The 22,195-nt window shown below is 42.8% G+C and overlaps 1 protein-coding gene across 2 annotated transcripts; it reads right to left on the bottom strand.

Moving 5' to 3' along the window:
- Positions 1 to 230: 230 nt before the first annotated feature.
- On the bottom strand, positions 231 to 21,907 carry METTL14 (methyltransferase 14, N6-adenosine-methyltransferase non-catalytic subunit). Of its 2 annotated transcripts, none has more exons than XM_039846908.1 (11): positions 21,721 to 21,907; positions 18,132 to 18,220; positions 17,414 to 17,501; positions 16,383 to 16,463; positions 15,943 to 16,030; positions 14,214 to 14,304; positions 12,900 to 13,041; positions 10,537 to 10,629; positions 8,251 to 8,367; positions 6,472 to 6,682; positions 231 to 3,480 (listed from the first exon to the last, which is right to left on the bottom strand). In XM_039846908.1, exons 1-11 carry the CDS (start codon positions 21,784 to 21,786, stop codon positions 3,176 to 3,178), a joined length of 1,371 nt encoding a protein of 456 aa, XP_039702842.1. In that variant the 5' UTR covers positions 21,787 to 21,907; the 3' UTR covers positions 231 to 3,175. The 2 variants fall into 2 exon arrangements, with proteins under 2 accessions (XP_039702842.1, XP_039702843.1); XM_039846909.1 differs by lacking the exon at positions 231 to 3,480 and adding an exon at positions 3,515 to 3,706.
- Between the last annotated feature and the right edge of the window lie 288 nt (positions 21,908 to 22,195).

Below are 22,195 nucleotides of genomic sequence, written 5' to 3'. Positions count from 1 at the left end.
TCATCTGCTTAGTTCCTATACGTATTTTACGTCGTTGACCTCTAGATTCTCAATTGTTTAGTAATGTTTTTTTGGAAAAACCTACCTTACCTGATTTCACTGTTTATTAGCACTTCCAGTTAAAGAGGCAAGAACTGTAACACATGCTCAAACTGATCATTTTACTATTTTGTCCAATACTGGAAAAATGATTTACTGGAAAAGAATTATCTAGATTAAATGAGGCAGTATTTTCTGAGTGTTGTGGCTAGCCATGTTTATATCTGAGTAAGGGATGGAGGCCGTGGGAACAGAAGCGATGTGGCTTTTCCAGAAGCAGAGTTCCGTGGGCTCAATTTGCTGGATAAATGGTCCTTCTGGAAGTCCTAGATTTACAGCTTCGAAACTGACTATATATCCCCGAGACCCAAGCTGAAGTTTAGTCTCTGTCACCAAACATCAAAGACAGGATGATGCTGAAAGTCCTATACAGACCCCAAGATTACACAGTTGTTCCAAGGAAAGCTTTTCTTGTAAGCAAAGGTTTATGTTTTTATAGCTCCCCCAAAATACAAGAAACTTTCAGATCAAAGACTGGGCCATCATTTTGTCAAGTTAACGAAGATTATATGAAGCAAATCGGTAAAGACCAAATAGTAGGTTCTTGAGTTCAGGATGAAAACATTATGGGTATCAAAGCTGCTCGGATCAGAAAGCAGTACTTCAGCAGTTAGGATGGGTAGGAAGTATTTTGACAGACATGAAAAGGAGTCGATCCGCTAACAGCCACGACACCCAGCAGTCAACAGTCGCTCCCAGGCACCCTTCCGTCACAGCTCAACACGAGCTACCGCGTAGCGCCGGCTTCGCTTCAGATGACAAGGGATGAGCAGCTTGCGTTTCCTCGGTTACGAGCTCAGAACTCCCGGGGGGCTCCCCCACTTCCCAGAGGGCCAGCACAGTCGGCCGCTGACACAGCACACACACTCCGGCGGCCACGCCTGACCTCCTCCCAGCTCTGAGCTGCGGGCGAGCTGCTGTCTCGTGGCGGGGTGTGCCACACTGTGGCTGCCATCTCCGCAGGTCTCACCTGGTTCGGGGGCAGCACCCCCAGGAGCCATTCCGGGGACAGCATCACCGCCCCTCTCTGCTCCACAGTGAGGAAGGCCACGAGCTGCAGTGCTGTGGGCCTCCTCCCCACCCCCTGGAGGACACGGGTACAGCGTCATCGCCACTGGATGTGAACATCTGTACTTGGCCTAGAAAACCTGGCACTGTAATTATGCGTGTGAGCCGTATGCTGACCTCGGAGCTTTTAACATGAAAAAGTGCAGGGTTTGGAATTATTAGTCTATCCCCTGAGTGAAGCAACTAAAAATTACTTGTGGTGATTCCTAGATAATTTTGTGAAAATGCAGACATGTAAATATAAAGGTGAGCAGAAGTCCTGAGGTCAGAGCAGTGAGTCCCATCGGAGCCCCCCTCAGCGGTCCTACTGTAGAAAGGACAGCGCGGCCTTCACTGAGAGGGAAGGCAGCCGACGAGCGAGCCACCTCCACCTTCATGACAATGCCACGTCACATCGTCACAGGGTGGTTCTCGGCCTTGCATCGCTTTCTAGCCACCTGCTCTCGCTGGCTCTCTGACGACCATGGTGGGCTGTGTCTCCCTTTACCTCATGCCCTATCAAGCCATTCCTAGCTGTGGGTGACATCGTGATACAGATCTCCCAGGTGGCAAGGCCAAGTGAACACCAGCACTATGGCCTTCCCTTAGCTGGGCCCAGGGCGTGGGCGAAGGCAGAGGCCGGAGTTCAGGACACGGTCACCTTCCAGCTGATAAGTCTGAAGACCCACAGCAGGCAACTGGCAGCCGGCATCTCCTCCTTCATTCCCAGGTCAACTCTGACAAATCAGTTCTATCTCTAGATGACTTATAATGACCTCAAGCTGAAATACACCATTATTTCAGTAAAACCTCTAAGCAACTGTGATATACCCGCATCAAGAAAGGCGTTAGTCGAACACTGTACTAAGAGTACTGACAGGCTGAGCAAGGTAAACTCACGAAGCTTCTAAGTCTCTATAATTCCGTCCTTATCTTCAAACTGAGTCTTCAGTGGGAATTACTTGACCCCCTCTTAGGTAGAATAGGAGCCCGTGAAAAGCACAGAGTGGCCGCTGACGTGCCCTTTTCCCTTCCGTAACCACGGCAACTGCACTTCCAGAAAACAGGCTCCCGAATGTCAGAAGTTTCAGGTTTCATTAGAAAATCAGACACAATATAAAAAAATGTTTATCAAGAATAATAGTATTTCATTCATCGAATTCATTTTTAAAACATGAGTTCCAGCATAGAAAGAGAAATGACAGCATAAAATCTGAACTGATCTGCAAAACGAGTCCCTAGAGACCACGCGCCACGTGGTTTGGGTCAGAGGCACCCGCAGGCTGCTTTCCGAGGTGTCGTCAGTCGAGGGCTTTCCGCAACTGGTTTCACACGTTTCCTCCACAAGTTTAAAGATGTCATTCCGTCGCCAAGGGCACGATTCCCCCGAAGCGTGTGGCTGCTGCATCCGCTTCTCGGGAGCATGATTAAGTCCCTGCCGAGCTCGCTCTGGGACGTCCCTGCGCCCCCGGAGCGCCACCTCCCGAGCAGACTCTGGTCTGGGAGCGGGTTCTAGGCAACGTCTCTCAACTTCTTCTGCAGTCTAACTATATCTGAGTTTAAGATTTTTAAAAAGAGAATTCTCCATCGTCTCAGCAAGAAAGTGTCAGAACCCCACCAGGAATTTTCCGCCTGTCCCAACTCCATTCTGTCCAGCAGCTCTGCTCTGGCCGTGACGGCAGCCGCAGGGCGCACGGCCACCTCCTGCGGGCGCTGGGCGGTCCTCCGGATGAGCGTCCTGCCACCCGCCGCAACTGCTCCTGAGAAGCCACGCCCGGTGAGCAGCTGGATCTGCCGCACGAACTCCGCCGCGGGAGGTGAAGGCATCTGTGTCGCTCCATCGTTTGGTCACGTGCACATGACAGAAAGGGGGGGCGACACATTTATCCTGGAGAAAACAGTGCGTGTGGCAACCCCAAGGGACGCTGGCGGAGGCGGTCACGGCCTGGGGAAACGCGCGCTCAGCGGCTGCCACCGGCTCTGCAGGCTCCCCAGACGCAGACGGGCGCGGTGTCAGCCGCGTGACAAGTTACCGGGGCGGAAAGCCACCTCTGTGCGCGCCCCCGCGGCCCCCACGGAAGCCACCTCTCTCTCCGCGGAAGTTGGACCGATTTCTCTCTCGCCCGCGGCCGGTGGACGTCCCCCCTCGTCCCCCGCCCCTGGGAGCGCCGCCACCCCGGTCCGATTTAGATTTGGGAGGCGGCGATTTGGGCCGAAGCCTCTCGATTTCCTCCGTGCACCCGGTCAAGTAGGAGTTGGGGGCGCTGAAGTAGGACGCGTACGTCTCTGCGTTGTAGTTGCTGTTTGTCAGAGTCGGTCCGACCGTCAGCCAGCCTGAAACGGGGGAGGAGAGAGGGCCCTGTGCTTGCGGCTCCCTACCGCCCGCCCGGGGCCACCGCGCACGTGCCCGGCCACCCCGACCGCGCACGCGCGCATCCTGCGTCTCCCCGGGTTACAGCGTCTGTCACTTACCTTCCTCGTCGTCTCCACGTTTCACACTTAGGAAAAAAGCCCTACACTGAGTCAGGGCTCAGTGAAAATTTAACTCCACACGCGCGTCCTGCGGTGGAAATGGCGCCGTGGGCTCCTGATTAAAATCCCGGAGCCGAGTGGCTGGCACTGTCCCCAGCCACACCAGACCGGCTGCCGTCCCAGAGGCTCGGCCACGGCTGCCACAGCCGTCGCTCCTGCTCGCCCGCCCTCCCGACGGCACTGCCTGCCAGGTGCGTCCCCTGCACACACGACACACTGTGACGCTCTCCCAACCTCTCCTCCTGAGAGTGGAAAGCCTGAAGCAAAGCTTGCAACGCGTCACTTCTCCGTGCAACCTTCTAGGGCCTTCCACCAAGCCCAGGTCCGCAGCACGGAGTCTAAGGTCTCAGAATGAGGTCTGAACTACCTTTCCAATCACATTTCATGACAGCATCATTTGGGCCACACAGCGACCCCGACAGTGGCTCCTGCCTCGGCCACCTCCACCTCAGTGCCTGGTTTCTTATCCATCCTGGGAACCTGCCGAAGATCCCGCTCTCAACGCCCACCCAAATACACATCTCATCAAACGAAAAGGACTCCGCTCCGAATCCCCATGGCGCGCGCGCTTCTCCAGGTTGAAGGGCGTTTCTGCCGGCTCCACTGCTCATAATAAGGACGACTTCTGACTGACTAAACTGTATCTGGAATGGTGGGGACGACAGCTGCGAATGCCCAACAGAGACATATACATCGGCGTCCCTGGGTGCAGCGACTCATAACTGACACCTGGAGGGGGACAGTGGAAATACATCTATGGCGTGCCACAAGAGACACAGGATCCCTTAGCGCAGCTCAATCGACTGCTAAGGATTAGAAGAACTAGGTTCACAATGTTTCTGCCCCAGCATCCTCAAGGTTATTTTTTAGAATATTAGATCACGAAATGCTCTAAAATGCTAAATGTTTTACTCCACGTTCCAAAACTTGTAGCTGATTTTGTGTAACACTTTGCGCATTGTTTTGAAAAAATCATTAGTATCAAATAGTTAACATCTTACTGTCCGCTTCACCTCAGTGCTGCCTGGGGTGTGCTCCTTGTTCTCTGACCGCTTTCACACTGATTAAGGGGCTGTGTTTCTCAGAAAGTGTAATGTCCACATGCACTGAGTATCGAGATGATGGCCCTGGTGCTTGAGGGAACGAGGAACAGATTTTTCTCTTCCATCATTAACCTGTCCTACCCAACATGGCTCCTGAATCTGGGAAGTCTCCGTTGGCAACTGTTTTACGGGAGAAGAAAACTTGAAAGAAAAAGCAAAGCTATTTGGAGAGTAAAAGGAAATATCAAATAGATGGTAACCTTTTGATAATTGAAAAGTCAGGGTAACGATGAGAAAAAAAATTGCGAAGAGGCAAAAAGATTGTCTCACTACCTCCAAGAATCCTTTTCACTCTACATAATACCGTCCAGTGCTCTGCATACAAATTTTTACATAATTGTAGTCATCATGTTGTATTTTTGTCAATATTACATCAAATATTTTCCTACATTTAAAATAATTACGATCATTTTAATGCCTTATAGCATTATTTAAAGCAACGGTCCCCGACCTGTTTGGCACCAGGGACCGGTGCTCCCGATGCCTGATGAGCTGAGGCGGAGCTGAGGCGGTGATGCCAGAGCTGGGGAGCGGCTGCGAATGCAGACGAAGCTTCGCTCGCTGGCCTGCTGTGTGGCCCGGGTCCTAACAGGCCCTGGCCCGGGCGTTGGGGACCCCTGCTCTAAGTGTTTTTTTAAACATGAGAAGTGGCTGAGAGAGATCATTAAGTGCAGTTACAGGCGTCAGCACGAGCAGTTACGAAGGTGGAGATTTTGTTTAATGCCCATTTATATTCTTAAGTATTATATCCAGTGGAGTTCTCCATCCACTTAGCTGTGGCCACTTTACCTGCATTTGATTATACATTATACCCTTTCTGTATCTGTACCAGCTGAACAAAGTCTTAGAGGGTACAAATTTCATTTTTTGCTTGCAAACTACTGTGTATTGTTTACTCTTGCCCATTCTTGCAAAAATTATTTCAGTCTTAGCTAATAAAACTAGGAAGGAAAGTCTGCTTGGGGGAAGTTATAAGTGGCTGGGGGTTAAGCATGTAAATAACTGTAGGAGCAATCGAGAGTTTCTAATAAAGCCCACACGTCTGGCGCTTTCTGCAGGACTATGCAATCATTCATTCATGCATTTCTTCGTTCAACACAATAGTTCCTGAATGATCTGGATGCTGGGGAGAAGCAAGACGATCTTTGCCTTCCGTGAAACTGCACGATGGAGAGTGAACACGAACCTACGGCCAAACAACCCTATCGCTCAGACGAAGGTACTGGCCATGGAGACGAAGACGACAGATCGGGGGAAGAGCGGCGGGAGGGTGCAGCTGGACGCCGGCAGGCTGCGCGCGGCTGGGGCGTCTGCAGGGGGGCTGAGGGGGAACGTTGGGGGGCTGGGGGAGGTCTGTCGGGGGCTGGGCGGGAGGTCCGGTGGGGGGGCTGGGGAGGTCCTGGCCAGGAGTTGGGAGAGGTCCGTCGGGGACGGGGGAGGTCCGGCCAGGGAGCTGGGGAGGTCCGCCAGGGAGTTGGGGAGGTCCGTCGGGGGACGGGGGGAGGTCCGTGGGGGGTGAGAGGAGGGCTGTGGAGGAGCGCAGAGACAAGAGTGACAGGAGCCGGCTGGGCCTCCACGTGCACGGGAGGAGGGCCAAACCCTCGAAGAGCGAGTTCACACAGCGCTGGGCGCGCTCCTGGCCCCTGCACCCCAAGGAGCCGTGTGGTTCTCTCGTCCCCCGCGGTCCTACCTGGTCGAATGGTGCTGTCCCTTCCGAAGAGATGGAGGCGTCTTCGCCCCAGACAGAAGTGCTCAATGATGTGGAAGATCTCCACCGGCTTCTCGATGTTGCCGATTTCGGGCTCTTCCGTGATGATCAAGTCGATGTCCACGTTGGCGTGGATGAAGTCGCCGTCGGTGCTGCGCTTCACGGTCCCTTTGATCCCCATGAGGCAGTGTTCCTGGGGACCGGGAGAGCGGACCGGTCAGCCTCATGCCAGAGTCGTGCTTCCTAACGGTCAGCACTTCTGATGTCCCCAACTCCACAACAATCCTCGATTCTCTTAGTTTTTGGGCAACACAACAGGAAAACTTGGATTTCTGGATGGGGGAAGGTGCCAGGGAAGCTAGACCTGAGGGCACTGAACTTGGCCATGGCGTTTCAGAACTGAGTGGGTGACCAAGGAGTCTTTGCCTCTGCAACGCCTGACAGAACTTGTTTTCAAGTTATGGAAACATGGCACTTGACCTTGGAACCTTAAAATGACATCGTGCCGGACCTCGCACGATCCAAGATCAAACTATCCACAAGGTGTACGCCTTTTCACACGAGGGGACCTTAAGCATACCGAACGCAAATAATGTGACAATCACACCATTTCTTTCCAACCCCTAATCTGGATGGCAGGCGTGTGCAGTCAGTAAAATGTAATCTCTCATGGCTCCATGGATCAGTAGTGGTAAGGATGGCTTGGGCTCCTTCCGAAGAATTTTCCAGCCCAAGAAAGATTCAACAAGAAAGACCTTCTCCCTGGGGTGACTGGCTAGAGGACAGCTTGCTCAGGCCGGGTACTGGCAGGGCAGGCAGGGTTCTCGGGGACTCCTGTGTGGGCTCTCGGGGTCCTCGTGTAGGAAAAAGAAGAGGCAGGAGGGGCGCAGCTACGAGTCTGGCCACCCGGAGGAAGGGACAAATCTGTGGGCCGGAGCTACCAAGAGCCAAACCCGACTTAGACGCGCGGCAGCTCAGGACTCACAGGACGATATGTGACCTTCTATGGCATGGTGGAGGTTGGTCTAACAGTGAATAAAATATTTTCAAACTCTAATTTGAAAGGACTCATCCACCCCTATGTTCACCACAGCATTATTTACAATAGGCAAGATCTGGAACAACCTAGTGTCTAACCTGTAGACAGACACTATCGATAGATGAATGGACAAAAATGCGTGTGTGGAATATTATTCTGCCATAAAAAACAATGAAATCTTGCCATTTGTGACAACATGGATGAACCTGGAGGTTATTATGCTAAGTGAAATTAGACAGAACGACGAACATATGATTTCACTTATATGGAGAATCTAAAAAACAAAACAGATGAACAAATGGAACAGAAACAGACTCACAGATACAGAGAAAAAGCTGGTGATTGCGAGGGGTGGAGGAGGATGGGCAAAACAGGTGACAGGATTAAGAGGGAGAGCTTCAGCTGTCAGCCAGCCACAGGACGTCATGAACAGCACAGGATATAGTCCGTAATACCGCAATGGCTTCGTACGGTGACTTATTGTGATCGCTTTGTGACGTGTATAAATATCAAATCACCAGACTGTATACCCGAAACTAATGTAATACTTAAGTCAACTATACTTCAATTAAAAAAATTACCTTGTATTACTACAGCGCCCAATGCCATTCGTACAAGTCTAAGAAAAGAACCTTTCCACCCAAATTAAATAAATACTATATAGTTATTTGGAAAAGCTTGAGAGAAAATAATGAAAATGGTAACAGCAGTACAGGCCATACCTTTGTTCTCTGGAAGACAGCCTTTGGGTCTAAAGTCTTAGTCTTCCCAGGATTGTTCTTATTGGTTTTAATCCAACAAATATCTTCACATCTTCTGTAACCCCACTTGCGTAAACACTAGATAGGAAAGAATTATAAAAAGGAATCCTTAGCTAGAAGAAGTAATAAATAAAATAATTGACCAGAATTTAAAAACTTTGAGGTCTGAGACACTAAATTCCAGGTGTCACAGTGATTTGTGTTTAGTGCAGAAATAGAAAAAAGAAATATCAGTCTCTAAATACACAGCCACCATACAGATACATACATACCTTTTAGGTATGAACAATCTATATAATTAAATATCACAACGCAAGAAAGATTACGTCATACTCCGATTCTCTAAAGCCACTTTCCATGTCATCAATAAAAAATGGGCTCTGTCATTGACATTCGGCTCCTCTTTAATCAAAAAATAATTCAAAATATAAGTGATTCCCACAACCTCAATTTTCTATCTACCAAGAAAGCTAAAAACTGTTGAAAATGGTCTAATTGATAACTTCCTTTCAAATGAGTCTTATAATGTTTTTTATATAATACTAAACTACAAAACATTCAAAGACCTAAAATTGTTACATGTATCTCTTTACTGGGTAGAGCTTTATTTTCATCTTATACACTCTAGAAATCAGATCTGAACCTTAAGCGTCCTAGGCTCTGTTACGTGTTATCTATGACAAACACCAGCGACCACATCACTCGGAGTGGCATTTCGAGGGCCACCACACGGAGGTGCTGTCTAGCTGCCGGTAAAAAAACATGAGTAAGACCTAGTCCTCATTCCTAGTTGACCCAAGTACAAAGTGGGGGGAGATGGGTAAATCGTGCAGTGCAGGATCGCCGGTACTAGAGTCAGGACATATGACACAGTGCAGCATGAAACATGCACTCTTCAGGAATGCTGTCACTGTGAAAGGGGTGATCCACCTCAAAATGAAACCTGGATTTTTATTATAAAATCTCAAAAATCAAGATCAGTCTCTCTTCCTGTTGCCATAGGTTTGTTTTGCACTGGATGCTCCTCAAACACCACAAGGGCCCAAGTCCTACATGCCCTAATCAATACCAAAAGCTCATGAGGATTTCTCACGCTGCATTATTTTAATAATTATTTTTGCCCCAAATCTGCTTTCACCAACATGATAAAGTGCTGCATAAACAAATAAGATAAAATCTCCTAATCGTTTTCAACCTAATTTTGAGGGTAGGAGGAAAGCCTAGAGCTAGACTTTAAAGCTAAAAAAAGGTAAATACTAACATGCCTATGAAACCATACAGTATGCTTCTATTTTTGTAGTTTGCCCGCAGCACCTTGGGGAAGTGCCCGCAAAAAAACAGATACTCGACTGGTATAGTTAGCACAGTCGGCTTATCCTGGAGTCAGGAAACGACGGAAGGAATGTCGTCCAACAGTTTCAAACTTGCTAATTATACAAAGAAGACAAGGTAATTGTACAATTTCAGGATTTGGGCACGAACGTATCCCAATAGAACCCTACTTAAATCTTTCACCTGTCAAATGGACTCCTAAAATTACCAGGATTAAATGAGGTCGCTTTCTGTATAACAATGTGTCTAAAAAATGCAAAATATCATCCAATGGCAAGTGAGGGAACGGAAGCCCACACGAGTAAGATCTCTTCACCCAGCATTTCCCTGTTGGACAGCAGAACCAGGCCAACGGAGACTCCCAACACCAGCCACAGTGCTCCCGCTGTTCCTGGATTAAAAAGCGTGTTGCTTTGTTTCCATCTTTAAATCTAAAACATGCCAATCAAAAAAGTTCTGAAACACAATTAAATGTAAGGCACTTAACATCAATTGAGGTACTGTAACTTATTTTTTAGCCTCATTCATTCAAACTATGTTCCAGATGCTGTTATTTTTCCAACTTGATTTGGCTTCCATTTGGAATTCTGGCGCTAATACGATTCAGAATACCTTTAAACTCCTCATACTGAGCAGTAAATGTCTGCAGCTTTCCTCTGAGCTGTAATTTAGTTTCAAATCTCTAAACTGTTCTCTTCCTCCACTATAAATCATATTTTGATTTATTCATCCCTAGTACTAGTTAACTAAGGGGTCTTGCCTTTCGTACATTCTTTTGAATACTTTTTTAAAAAGATTTAAGTCCTTACTACTCAAGAATCAAAAAACAAAACATTAATCTTCAAATTTCTTGTGCCAATGTATTGTACTTTTTTCTTAGGAATTTAAAATCCACTTTAAAAAAGACTGTCTTACCACTCTTCCAAGGTCCAATCCTTCCCCGGAACCACACCAGAGAAAAATAAATGATCGAGGGGCTGCAATCTCATCAATTTCCAACTTCATAATCTATAAGAAACCAAAACAATATGGCATAAAGTATTTTCTTTCTCACTCGTCCTAAATCCAAAAGAAGAACCATTGAGATTTATCACAACTTTCAGTAGATGTATTTTTTTATTTTTTCAATTATAGTTGACACTATTTTATATTAGTTTCGGGTGCACTGCATAGTTGTTCGACATTTATATAACTTATGATCACCCCAATAGATCCAGTACCCACCTGACATGACAATCATTACGATATCACTGACTATACTCCCTATGCTGTACTTTACATCCTGGGGACTCCTCTGTGACTACAGATTTGTACTTCTTAATCCCTTCAGTGTCACCCAGTCCCCCACCCCCCTCTCATCTGGCAATCACCTGTTCCTTGTATCTATAAGTCTGTTTGCATTTTGTTTGTTCATTTATTTTGTTCCTTAGATTCCACATATAAGTGAAATTATATGGTATTTGTCTTTCTGTCTGACATTTCACGTAGCATAATACCCTCTATGTCCACTCATGTTGCTGCAAATGGTAAGATTTCATTTTCTTAAGGATGCATTCTTTAACTGTACTCATTTTCATTAGTAAACAAAGGAAAATGAATTTTATCCTTAAAAGTTCTTGTTCTACATTTCCTTATTCTACGTTGACAACACAAACATATGTGCATACATACACATATAGATGTAGCTTTTTATAATAAGTAGTTTGAGAACAATCCTTGACCATGTACAGAAAAATAAATGAAAACAGGTTAAATTACCCCAAAGTTAAGGGCTAAATTAAAATGAAATATAACAATAAATGTTTGGGGAGAACTTGGTTTCCAGTATCTACAGAAGAACAGTCCTAGATAAATCAATATACACATTTTATTATGTCTATTTTGAAATACCAAAAAGTTATAATCTATACTTTTGTTTGCTATGCATGTGTGGAATGTCACATTAAAAAAAAAAGAGTTCTTCAATAATTAAATCTCTAAATTTGGGACTACTGTATCACATTAAAATGCCTGTAGAAGCAACCATTTTATATGGTAGGTTTTTTCTTTCAGCTCTCTGTGAAAGTTAAGAAGTTTCAGAGGCCACGGCTAAAGCAAAAATTTATCAGTTTCATTTGTTAAGAAAATAACTTTTACCTGAAAAACAGATCCATTTAAGTTATAAACATAATATCTCAAAGTTATCTAGATAAAAAAACACATTACTTGACAGTAATAATGGAAATAAATCACAATATGTAAAACCTATTCATTTTTATGAATACTTCTGACTTTTTAAGTCTTGAAAGCTCATTTATTTTCATAGAAATGTGAATAACTGAGTGTACAGTATACAGTATTCCCAAGACGTACGGTTAAAGACTTGTAGGAATATAAGCGCCTGTTTAAAATGCCAACACTCAGTGTTTAGAACGCCATCTCGAGAACGGTTTGCTCAGCGTTCTTCTCCGGTGTGCGTCCTCACTGATCTGTAGCTGCGAACGTACAGATCTGTGCAGGAATGTGCGTGTGTGTACGAGACGTGTCTACTTCTTCCACTTGAAATCCCTGTCCCTCCCCTTTCTTCATCTGGCCAATTCTAACTTTGCTATTTATACTGCTCATGTGTCGCCTCCTCTTTGTCCGCGTGCCCCACCTTCTTCGGCGTAGGTGGTTTTTCTCAGATCACCTTAGAGAGGCCTCTGTCACTGAACCAACAGAACAACAACACAAGTTATCTGAGTGGGTCGGTGTTCGCCCCATTTACGGTGTGCTCCAGCACGCCAGGTCTCCAATATACAGCACGCTGCCTGGCACAGGGTGGTACTTAATTAATATTTGTTATCTTTGCTTAATTTTATTTAGAAAAATGTAACTATCAGTTACATTATACTGAAATTGTATCCTTTTTTATCCATTACAGTGTTTCTTAAAGACTAAAAAACTGTGCCTTACATATATATGTTTATACTCTGAAGTTTACTAAAACTAACCAAATGCAAGATGAGCTATCAATCATTCTGTTTTTAGACTTTTCTAGCTGCACCCCCAAAGACCCTGACTGCAACTGTGCATCTTCTAAGACTATTCATTTACCACACGTGCAACTTTCGCCTCAAAAAGATACCATGATATTTGTTTATGCACCTTTGGCCTTCAGCTACAATATATATTGCAAATCGAGATTTATGATCCTAAAAATGTAGGGCTGATATTTATCATCTTACTTTCTGATCAAACAAACGTATACTCATTTGAAACATAAATAACCCATCACAACGGAGAAAGTCTCATCGTACATCATCCCATGTCCAGCACTTCTCGTTGGCAGTGATGCCAGTCTCTCTGTAATATTCCTCTAGCGGGGGTTCCAGAAGAATCACATCGAATTTGGGGGTCAGTTCTCTGATGTCAAAGGCTTCTATATCTGCTTGTAAATACCTATTTGAGTGAAGCATAAAAAGTGACTAGGAGATTTTCAAATCCCTTACAGATGGTAATGAAAGAAATTTAAATATTTCTGAACATTATTTACAAAGCAATCATCAGCTAATCACTGAATGCCTCTTCAAGGAGGGACATCATCAGAACGGACTGAGCATCTGCCAATGTCCTTCTGTCAGATGTGGACATAATTACACTAAAGTAAAATCATAGTTCCCCACGTACCTCTAGAATATAAACTTCTCGTTTTTTTCATTACAAGTCCACATTCAGACCTAAGACTCTGAATCTCTTTCCATTATCACCTAAATTTTCTAACGAATGTCACATGACTTTTTTTCCTCAATTGTTTAGTTAGGTTAGAAAAACTATTTCTCTGTAAATTTTAAATTCCTCTCTCTAAAGAACAGTTTATAAAGTTTCTGAATTTTGTTTATATTAATAGTCTTTCTGGCCACCCTAGTGTAAATTCCCACCAGCCTTTGCTGAAAGGTTATGTCCAAAGAGGTGAAAAGTGTTTTGAATATAAACTACTTTGAATGTAAGAGTGTTTTAAATAGGATGACTAAGCATCTGCTAGTATTTCCCCGACATACTCAGACTTTTATTGTGGCTCTTCTAGTCACTAAGAAGACACATTTCAGCAAACTGTTAAATGTACAAAATGTTGAAAGTAAGCTAAATAGATTCTTCAATTTCAAAGACTTTATACACATTTCTGAAGAAAACATCATCCTGTTTGGCAAAGGTTAAAGGAATTGCCATATTCCAAAAATGTTAAGAATAGCAGCCCTGCATACTGAGTTATAATTTTCATTTTCTTCTTTTCCTTCATCTAGGTTTTCTAAACTTTCTTCGATAAATTACTTTTTGAGCAAAGTCATTTAAAATCATTTTAAGTAAACTTAAGAATACAATAAACGTGAATGATTTCCTAAGAAAAAAATTAAAGATGCTTTAGCAAATTACTGGAAAGACTGAAAACAAATTAAATGAAAACCTATTGTATACTCATCACTGGAGTGTCAAACGAATGTTTACTATACAGAAGAAATGTATAAGTTGTGCCGACCTTATATAGGTGTTGGATTATTTTTAAACAGAAAGGCTGCAGGAAAAAAATATATTTTAAGCCTGCATTGAGAACAGAAGTAATTTAAAATGCTTACATAGGAGGAGTGTTGGATTTTGCTATCAGCTCATCCTTCAGCCTGATGAGCTCCCTCAGCTTCGGATACTCTTCAAATCTGTCAGCCAAGCCTGAGAAAAACGGCAAATTCTAAATTTCAATACAACTGAAGTTAATATTAGAGAATTCAAAGGTTATGAGCCTTCTCCGGAAAACAAAACAATACACACGCATCATTTACTCTCACATCCTTTTAAGAAAGCGATATTTGAGTGTTGTAAACATTCCATACACGCATTTTATATCTAACGTCATGTGCAGGTGAAAAACCCAGGTGTCCTAAAGCCCAGTTACAGTCACCAAACCATTTAATTTTTCATATTTATTCAGTTAAACAGTCCGCTCATAACACCAAATTTAAGCATTCTGATCTCAGGAAAGGGAGAAAACAATTGCCTTTCTAATACGCTATTTTCCCCTTTTAGATTAAAAAAAAATTCTAAGGAATACAGAGAAAATAAGTGTTCTTTTATTTTTTATAATTAGGTAAAGAAAGAGACAATAATAGAGATGAGAGAAATATTGCTGATAATCTTAAGTTGGCTATGCCTTATGAACACGATCCCAGAACAAACCCAAGAGGAAGACAGTAAGTCCCTCACAGAAGATATGGTCTCGCCTTCCTCCCCCTAATCATCTACTTATTAAAGACAAGCTGCTTTCTCTAATAATATCTAGTACCTCGATACGTATAGATTTGTAAAGATCTCTGTTTTTTAAAACGAATCTTCATACACGTTTTCAGGCTTAGGACCTTGAAAATCATCTATGAGTTCCACAAAGGTTACTTAAAAAATAGAAGACTCATTGTTCCCATGTCCTCAAAAATATTTTAGATCTCTGAATCTCAGGAGAGATTTCAAGTAAAACAGCACAATGCCTGTTTAAATAACTGTAGGGATGAGGAGGTCTTTGATTTTGTGCTGCCAATGATACCACCAAGAAGTGCAAAGACAACCCACAGAAGAGAAGGAAACATCGGCTAATCTTAGTCTGATAAGAAACTCGTATTCGGAATATATAAAGAACTCTTACAGTGCAATAAAAAAAAAAAAAAAATTCATTAAAAAATAATGTCCAAAGGGTTTGGACATTTCTCCAGAAAAGTTATTTAATGGCCAATAAGCACTTGAAAAGATGCTCAATATCATTAGTCACTATGGAAATGTAAATCGAAACTACAATGAGATACCATTTCATATCCACTATGATGGCCACAAGCAAAAAGACAGACAATAACAAGAGTCCAGGATGTGAAGAAACGAATCCTCATACAGTCCTGGCAGGAATATAAAAATGGTATCGGTGCTTTGAAAAACTGTTGGGCAGTTCCTCAAAAAGTTAGACACAACATTATAATGACTCAGCAATTCCATGAGAAATGAAAACAAACGCCTACACAAAAAACTTTACATGAATTTGCAAACGGTGTTGTTTATAACAGCCAGAAAGTGGAGACGACGCGAATGAACGGATCAACAAAGTGTGCTACATACACACCACGGTTACTTGGCAATAAAAAGAAGTGAGGTATTGGCAAATGCTACGACATCGATGACCCCCGATGGAAGAGGCGGCACTGGGAACAGAGAGGGGAAGCCAAATCAGGAAAAATAATTAAGTTAGAAATGATCCACCCACAAGATGTATACATTACATGCACGTGATCGGCAGTTAGCGACAGCATATTCCCAACAAATCGGACACACCTACATCCCTGATGAAATTCTGAGGTCTGTGTCCCGTGTCTACAAAATGTTGGCAGTAATCATTATGGGGATTTAAACTCTGCGTTCCCTAAAGAAAAATCAAAATTTAAAAATTAATAGCATGCACTCTGATACACTAATACTGTTGTTTTTTATGAGGCACACAAAATATAAGTTGACTGATAGATTAAAAAGTTAATAATATTTGAAAACACCTCAACTGATAGTATTACTCTTTAGGAGCTACAGACATTAACACAGCACTAGCTCATCCTCAAGAGCCAAGGAGCAGAAGACCATTTCATAAATAATTTTAAATCTTTATTTTATAACAATGATTCCTTAATGACTAAAAAAAAATCTGGAAAACAAATAGGTCTTTAAAATCTTTTCTGGTACAGAGCTGAAATGTGAAGTTATAAGATTTGAAAACTATTTACCTTAAGAAAAGTACTAGAATCTTTATAAATCTCTTCTTCATATGGCAAATTCTCTTCCTCCTGTTGCAGCTCTAGCTCATCCTTGGAAAAAGATTAAGCAGACATTTTATGAACAGGAGGAACAGTTTACATATTATGATATCCTGATTAAGGCTCAACATAAATATTTTATTTCTCTAGTGGATAATAAATTCTTCAAATTATCATTAAAGACTTTGCCTTCTCATCATTAGATCTAACTAGCTTATTATTTTTACAATAAAACAAATTTTATTTTCATTTTCATCAACAATAAATGTCTATAACAATGTTTTGTTTTGACGAAACTGTCTAGAATTATTTAATCTCAAATATAATACTATATTAGAATTTAGCTTGAGTCAAAAGATATGACCACCAAGGAACCGATTTTATTTCTAGTATCACAGAACTTCCTAGAGATTTACTGAAACTATGCTCTGCTTCCCCGTTAAATAGAGTTGCATAACACCTTAAAAAAATGGAGATACATTTTTCATAATACTTTCAACTAAATATTGCAAATATAAGTTTAGAGGTTGGGTTTTTTCTTGGGCTTCTTTTAGAAATGGTTCTAAAAACTGTTGTCAAGCTCACGAGTTTTCAAAATATTTTAGCTGTACTGCCCTATATTGTTACCAGTGAATAACATGACACAAAAGATAGCCATTCGAAATCTAATCCAGTTACCCAAAGTTTCTGATACACTTACCTCCTTACTTCGATTTAAGAATATTACTGCCTAGTGCTTACCAGGCATTATGCTAAGTGCTTTAGGTACATCACCTAATTTGATCCACGCAAGTCTTACGTTAAAATAAGGATGCTGATTTAAGATCTTATTAATTGATTACACATATGCTCTATTATACCTACGTATATTAAATTATACACGTGACAATTTTAGACACTTTAACATTCAGCTTTCTGTCAACTCTGTTTTCCTGCATAAGAATCTATTACTGTAAGAATTTATTTTTCTTGGCCACAGAGCAGCCCCATTCTCCACTTGCCTTGTATTCTTCCATTTTGTCTTCATCTGTCTCTCCTTCGTCCTGACATTTACGTTTTGCATTTGGAGCAGAGGTGTCATAGGAAGCCCTGCAAATTAAAACTGAAGCATCACATGCAAATATACACAAGACGTATAAATGCACCTATTAATAACATTAAACAATAGATAATAAAAACAATACAAGGCAAATTTTCCTGATTAAACAGTATCTATCCATCCAATTTATAAATCAACTAAAAAGTCACACAACCTGATAATTCTGTACTTGATTTTTATAGGAAAGCAACCACATGAGAAAATAAATCGTTATAAGGGATGTACGGCAAAAAGAAACTACTATATTCCATATCAGTTTAATTTCTTAAGCAAAACCAATGCTCAAATCGATAACTAGAATACTGAAAAATTCTGAAATGCTTTGTGAACTAGCAAATTACACTTTTAGGGTAAAGTCTATTTTCTTTTATAGAATTTTTAAAATATAATTATTCATTTATGGTATATAAGCTAATTCTTAGTCCAACATTCCATTTCCTAACTACTTTGCAAACTTCCTTTATTAGAAGTATCTCATAATTCATGAACGATAAAAACCAGTGTTTCTGAAATCTTCATTTCGATGCCTTCCGTAACAACACACTTCACAACTGAGACTGTTTATTAAAACAAGGATCCCATCACAATATTAACATGCCACTAAAAACTGCCCGACTGACCTGCAAGTTTCTCTTGTTTCGGCAATCTCTCTCTGCTCATCTTTGCTGTTCAACACAGCACCAATGCTGTCGGCATTTTCGGCTCCCAGCTGAGAAGCAGCAAGTCAAAAGTTAGATCATAAGGCATTAGCCTCTCTGGCCATTTAGAGCCACATCTGATATACCAACTATTAAGAAAAACCAAACATAAAAGCTGTAACTACCGCAGCAGACAAATGGACCGATTAGCTTGTAGGACAAACTGGAAATACTTTGGAGCAAAACCACGGTCACTAAGAATGAATTTTGACGGCTAAAACGCATTTAATTATTTAGTTACGTTTGAAATTAAGACACTTAACTTTGTCAATCTTTTAAAGTAAATAATAAAACAAGATTTAGTAATAGTTGTAATAGCCAAAAAAAGCAGCTGACATAGTGTTTATAGTGGAGTTGGCAATATGTTAAACACGTGGCATCCATCCACTCACACGTTATACCTTATCTCATGCTCTACTAAAAAGCTATTAAGTTTTATTCAAGCCAAGTCTTTATGTAATTATAGGCACAGTACTGAACTTTACTCATTCTTTAAAACAGTAATGCAAATTCTGGTTGGCAGTTGGGGAGATTTTGCAATACAACAAATGTAAACAAATTACTGGTTGCGACAAGGCTGAGCAGAGTCGCATCAGTTCATGGAGCGCTTTAAAAGCCAGGCTCAGAAGGGCGGAATGCAATTTCAAGGCCACGAGGAACCACCGAATGCTGTGACACACAAGAAGAGCATGAGGAAATCTGCATTAAACACTTAGCTCGGGAAAGGGAGAAGGCACACTGACACATCGGAGCTGCCAGTCGCCGGCCTTGATCTTCATCTTGATCTTCTGGCCTACCCATGTCATGACTCCCCTAAGGTTCTTCCAATGATATAAATCTCTTCCAAAACATCTACTGTTCCTGAAATTTTAACTCTTCCATGAGACATTTCAGACCCCTATTCTCTGTAGCCAGAGACACACCTACTGTCCATGGAAGGAAGCTGGAATGCTTTCTAACCGCCTCACGACTGATCCCTCTTTTCTCAAGTTATTTCCTCAAAGAGGGTTCTTCCATGAACACTGTACATAGAATAAGTAGCCCCCATCCACGATTCTTTTTCTTTTCCCCATTCAGATCATGGAACTTAATATAACCTTATGAGTTCACAATTTAGTTGTTTACTCCCTATTTAACTGTTTCGTAGTCTCTATCACAATTTCCAATTATTTTATTTGTATACTCCAATTATTTTATCGGTTTACTTTCATTTACTCCTCCCTCACTGAAATGTAAAATCCAAAGGGAAACTCTACTGACATCAGTACGTTCAGCAGCTAGTATAATGTGACTTATTGTACGTGCTCAATAAATATGTGAATGAACCAATGAGATTTCCTACTAGGCCCTAAGTTAAAAAACAATGCATTACAAGAGAAATACTTTAAATCAAAATTCTGCTTACATATGAAATTGTCTTCTCATGCTCCGACCTTTTTTTTTAATTGTGGAATGACCAAATTAAGTAAATAACAGAGTTTTCATTAATGGTGTCACTAAATATATTACTTGCATAATTATGACAATATGGTATTGTTTGACAGCACATGTGATTTTTTTTGAAACAAAGCTACAGGTTAAATAACGAGCAGGTGTAAACTGCTGGTGGCAGTATCAACTGCCATCACTGTGGTCTGGGCCTCCACACTACATCCAGTGCCTCATCTAGCAGGCAAAAGCAAATCAAGCTAATGATATACACAGTGCTGTGCTCCACTCTATTTACCAATCAACAAATGTTTATTCAAAGCTTTGGACAAGAAATAAAGTTAGGGTACAGGATTAACCCAACAGGAATTCAGTGACTTTACACTCAAACCGTATGTATAAGTAAGGACAATGGAAGCTCAGAGGAGGAGCCTAAGCCATGGAGGTCAGCAGAGGTTTCATCACTAAGCCCAAGCTGAGCTGTGCCATAAAGGACAGACAAAAATCGGAAAGACAATTTTTTGAAAAACATAAAGTATATATTACACACATCATGTTCTGTCTGTCGTGTTCATACAAAGTAGTGAAAGAGGGTGAAATCAGTGGCAAACTGCGAGCCTGTCACTGATGACGTTGGACGTCGTGACTCAGGTGGACCGGTTCCTATCCAACTGGAAGACCTGGTGAAACTCAGATGTACTGGAAAGGCCTAAACTGCAGCCTGAATTGTGGAATTGAGCACAAAATCTTAATTCTTTGAGCTTTATTTTCGTTATCTGAAAGACACAGATAGCACCTGACATGTATGATCAAGGATAATGTGCGTAAAAAGCTTAGTAAAATCTGGCACAGAAGGCATTTAGTGAATGGCAGCCGTTTTCAGATTTTATGTACTATGGACGCTCTTTGAGAGTAGGGGCTACCTGGTAGTCACGGCTGAACTGCAATGCCTACTAGTGCCTGGCACATAGTAAGACACTCAACAAATAATTGTCCTATCATGTTCTTTGAATCAAACAGAATTTGAATTCAAACTAAAGAGCAAGAACTTGGTGGTAAGAAGCGGCTACTTGAAAATAACAAGGCAAAAGAAGTTGAGAAAAAGGATTAGAAAAGATACCTGATTTGTCCAAGACCATAATGCCACAGGGACAGGAACAGCTCTGATTCCAAATTCCCACATTTTTAACACTATGTCATAAGTTTTCATTAGGTCATAACAGGGAAGGTTTCAGACCTCCATTTACTAAAACCAAGATTTAGCACTGAAAAAATAACAATAAGATGCTTCATTAAAGCCTATGAGCATGTCCATTTGTACCACCTGCAATTTCTGCATGTGTGCTCTACTAATCGAGTGTTAACTTACACACTCATACACAAGAAGCAGTGAAGAAAGCTCCAGAGAAACAAACCTGGGTTCAATTTCTGTCCTAGCACTGACTGATTCAGAGCCAAAATTACTTAACCTCTAGAGCCTCTGTTTCATTATCAACACTACTTATATCAAGGATTTGTTGTAATACACAGAATATGATTCAAATATTTGCTATGGATGACGACGGGGTTACTGTACATTGCACAGTGGACTGCAATAGGTAAGATAGGGAATATAAAATTTACACTCAGGTTACTGTCAATGCAGTCTTTAGATATGATCCCAGAGAAAATTCTGTAAACCTACTTTACGATGAAGCCACTATCTTAAGAATGTGGTGCTAACTACAAGGCAAGGCAAGCCACAGAAGACCACTGAAATAGCCAAGAGAAACTCAGGGGGTAACCAGACACTTTTCCTTGCGTCAACTGCGGTAATGCAGTCGCGAGGACCAAAGCGCTCCGTCCCCACCACTGGGCCACTAGCTTGCATTCCGCAAAGGTCGAAAAGCAGTCGTGGCGTCCGCTTCAGCACCACCACGACCGCGACGCCAAATGGAAAACATCAGGGGCAGCGCGGGAGTTGGGAACAGGAAAGGCAGGCAGGCGCAGGGATGAGGATGAGGGGCAGTCAGGGGGCAGGGAGCAGAGGGAGGGGGAGGGCGGCCGCGCACGCGCAATCGCGAGCCCTCGCGGGGCCGCCGACCTGCTGCGCAAGGAGCTGTCTCCGTAGCTTCTGCCGCTCCCGAATCTCCTGCAAGCGGCTGTCCATGTCGCAGCTCCCGCTTTCCGCTACCCTGAAAACTTGGCAATTAGCCGGATTTTGCTTCCGAGTCTGCGGAACACGAGATCAGGCTGGATCTTGAGGCGGCGGGTAACTTTGATCTTTTCCTCAGTAGGCATTTCCGGCGCGTCCAGAATTGGCTCGCCAACCCGGAAGTCCCGCCTCCCTCTGGACGCCGAAATTTGACGCCACAGGCAGGGGCCCAATGAGGGACGCCGCGGCGTGGGCGGGGTCTCTCAGCGCCCCGCCTCCTGGGGCCGCCGCGCAGCAGCCGGCCTGGGCGGGGCGGTCGACGCACTGGTCGCCTGTCTTCTCCTGCGACGTCAGGCTCCTTGGTGTGTCAGCACTGTTTCCAAGGTGTGGACCGTTTTGTTGATTCCCCTTCACATTAATTTCC

The sequence above is a fragment of the Pteropus medius genome, unplaced genomic scaffold (genome assembly GCF_902729225.1).
Source record: "Pteropus medius unplaced genomic scaffold, Ma_sr-lr_union100, whole genome shotgun sequence".
Classification (NCBI taxonomy): domain Eukaryota; kingdom Metazoa; phylum Chordata; class Mammalia; order Chiroptera; family Pteropodidae; genus Pteropus; species Pteropus medius.
Note: the sequence above shows the minus strand (reverse complement) of the source record. Positions and strands in the feature narration are given on the sequence as shown.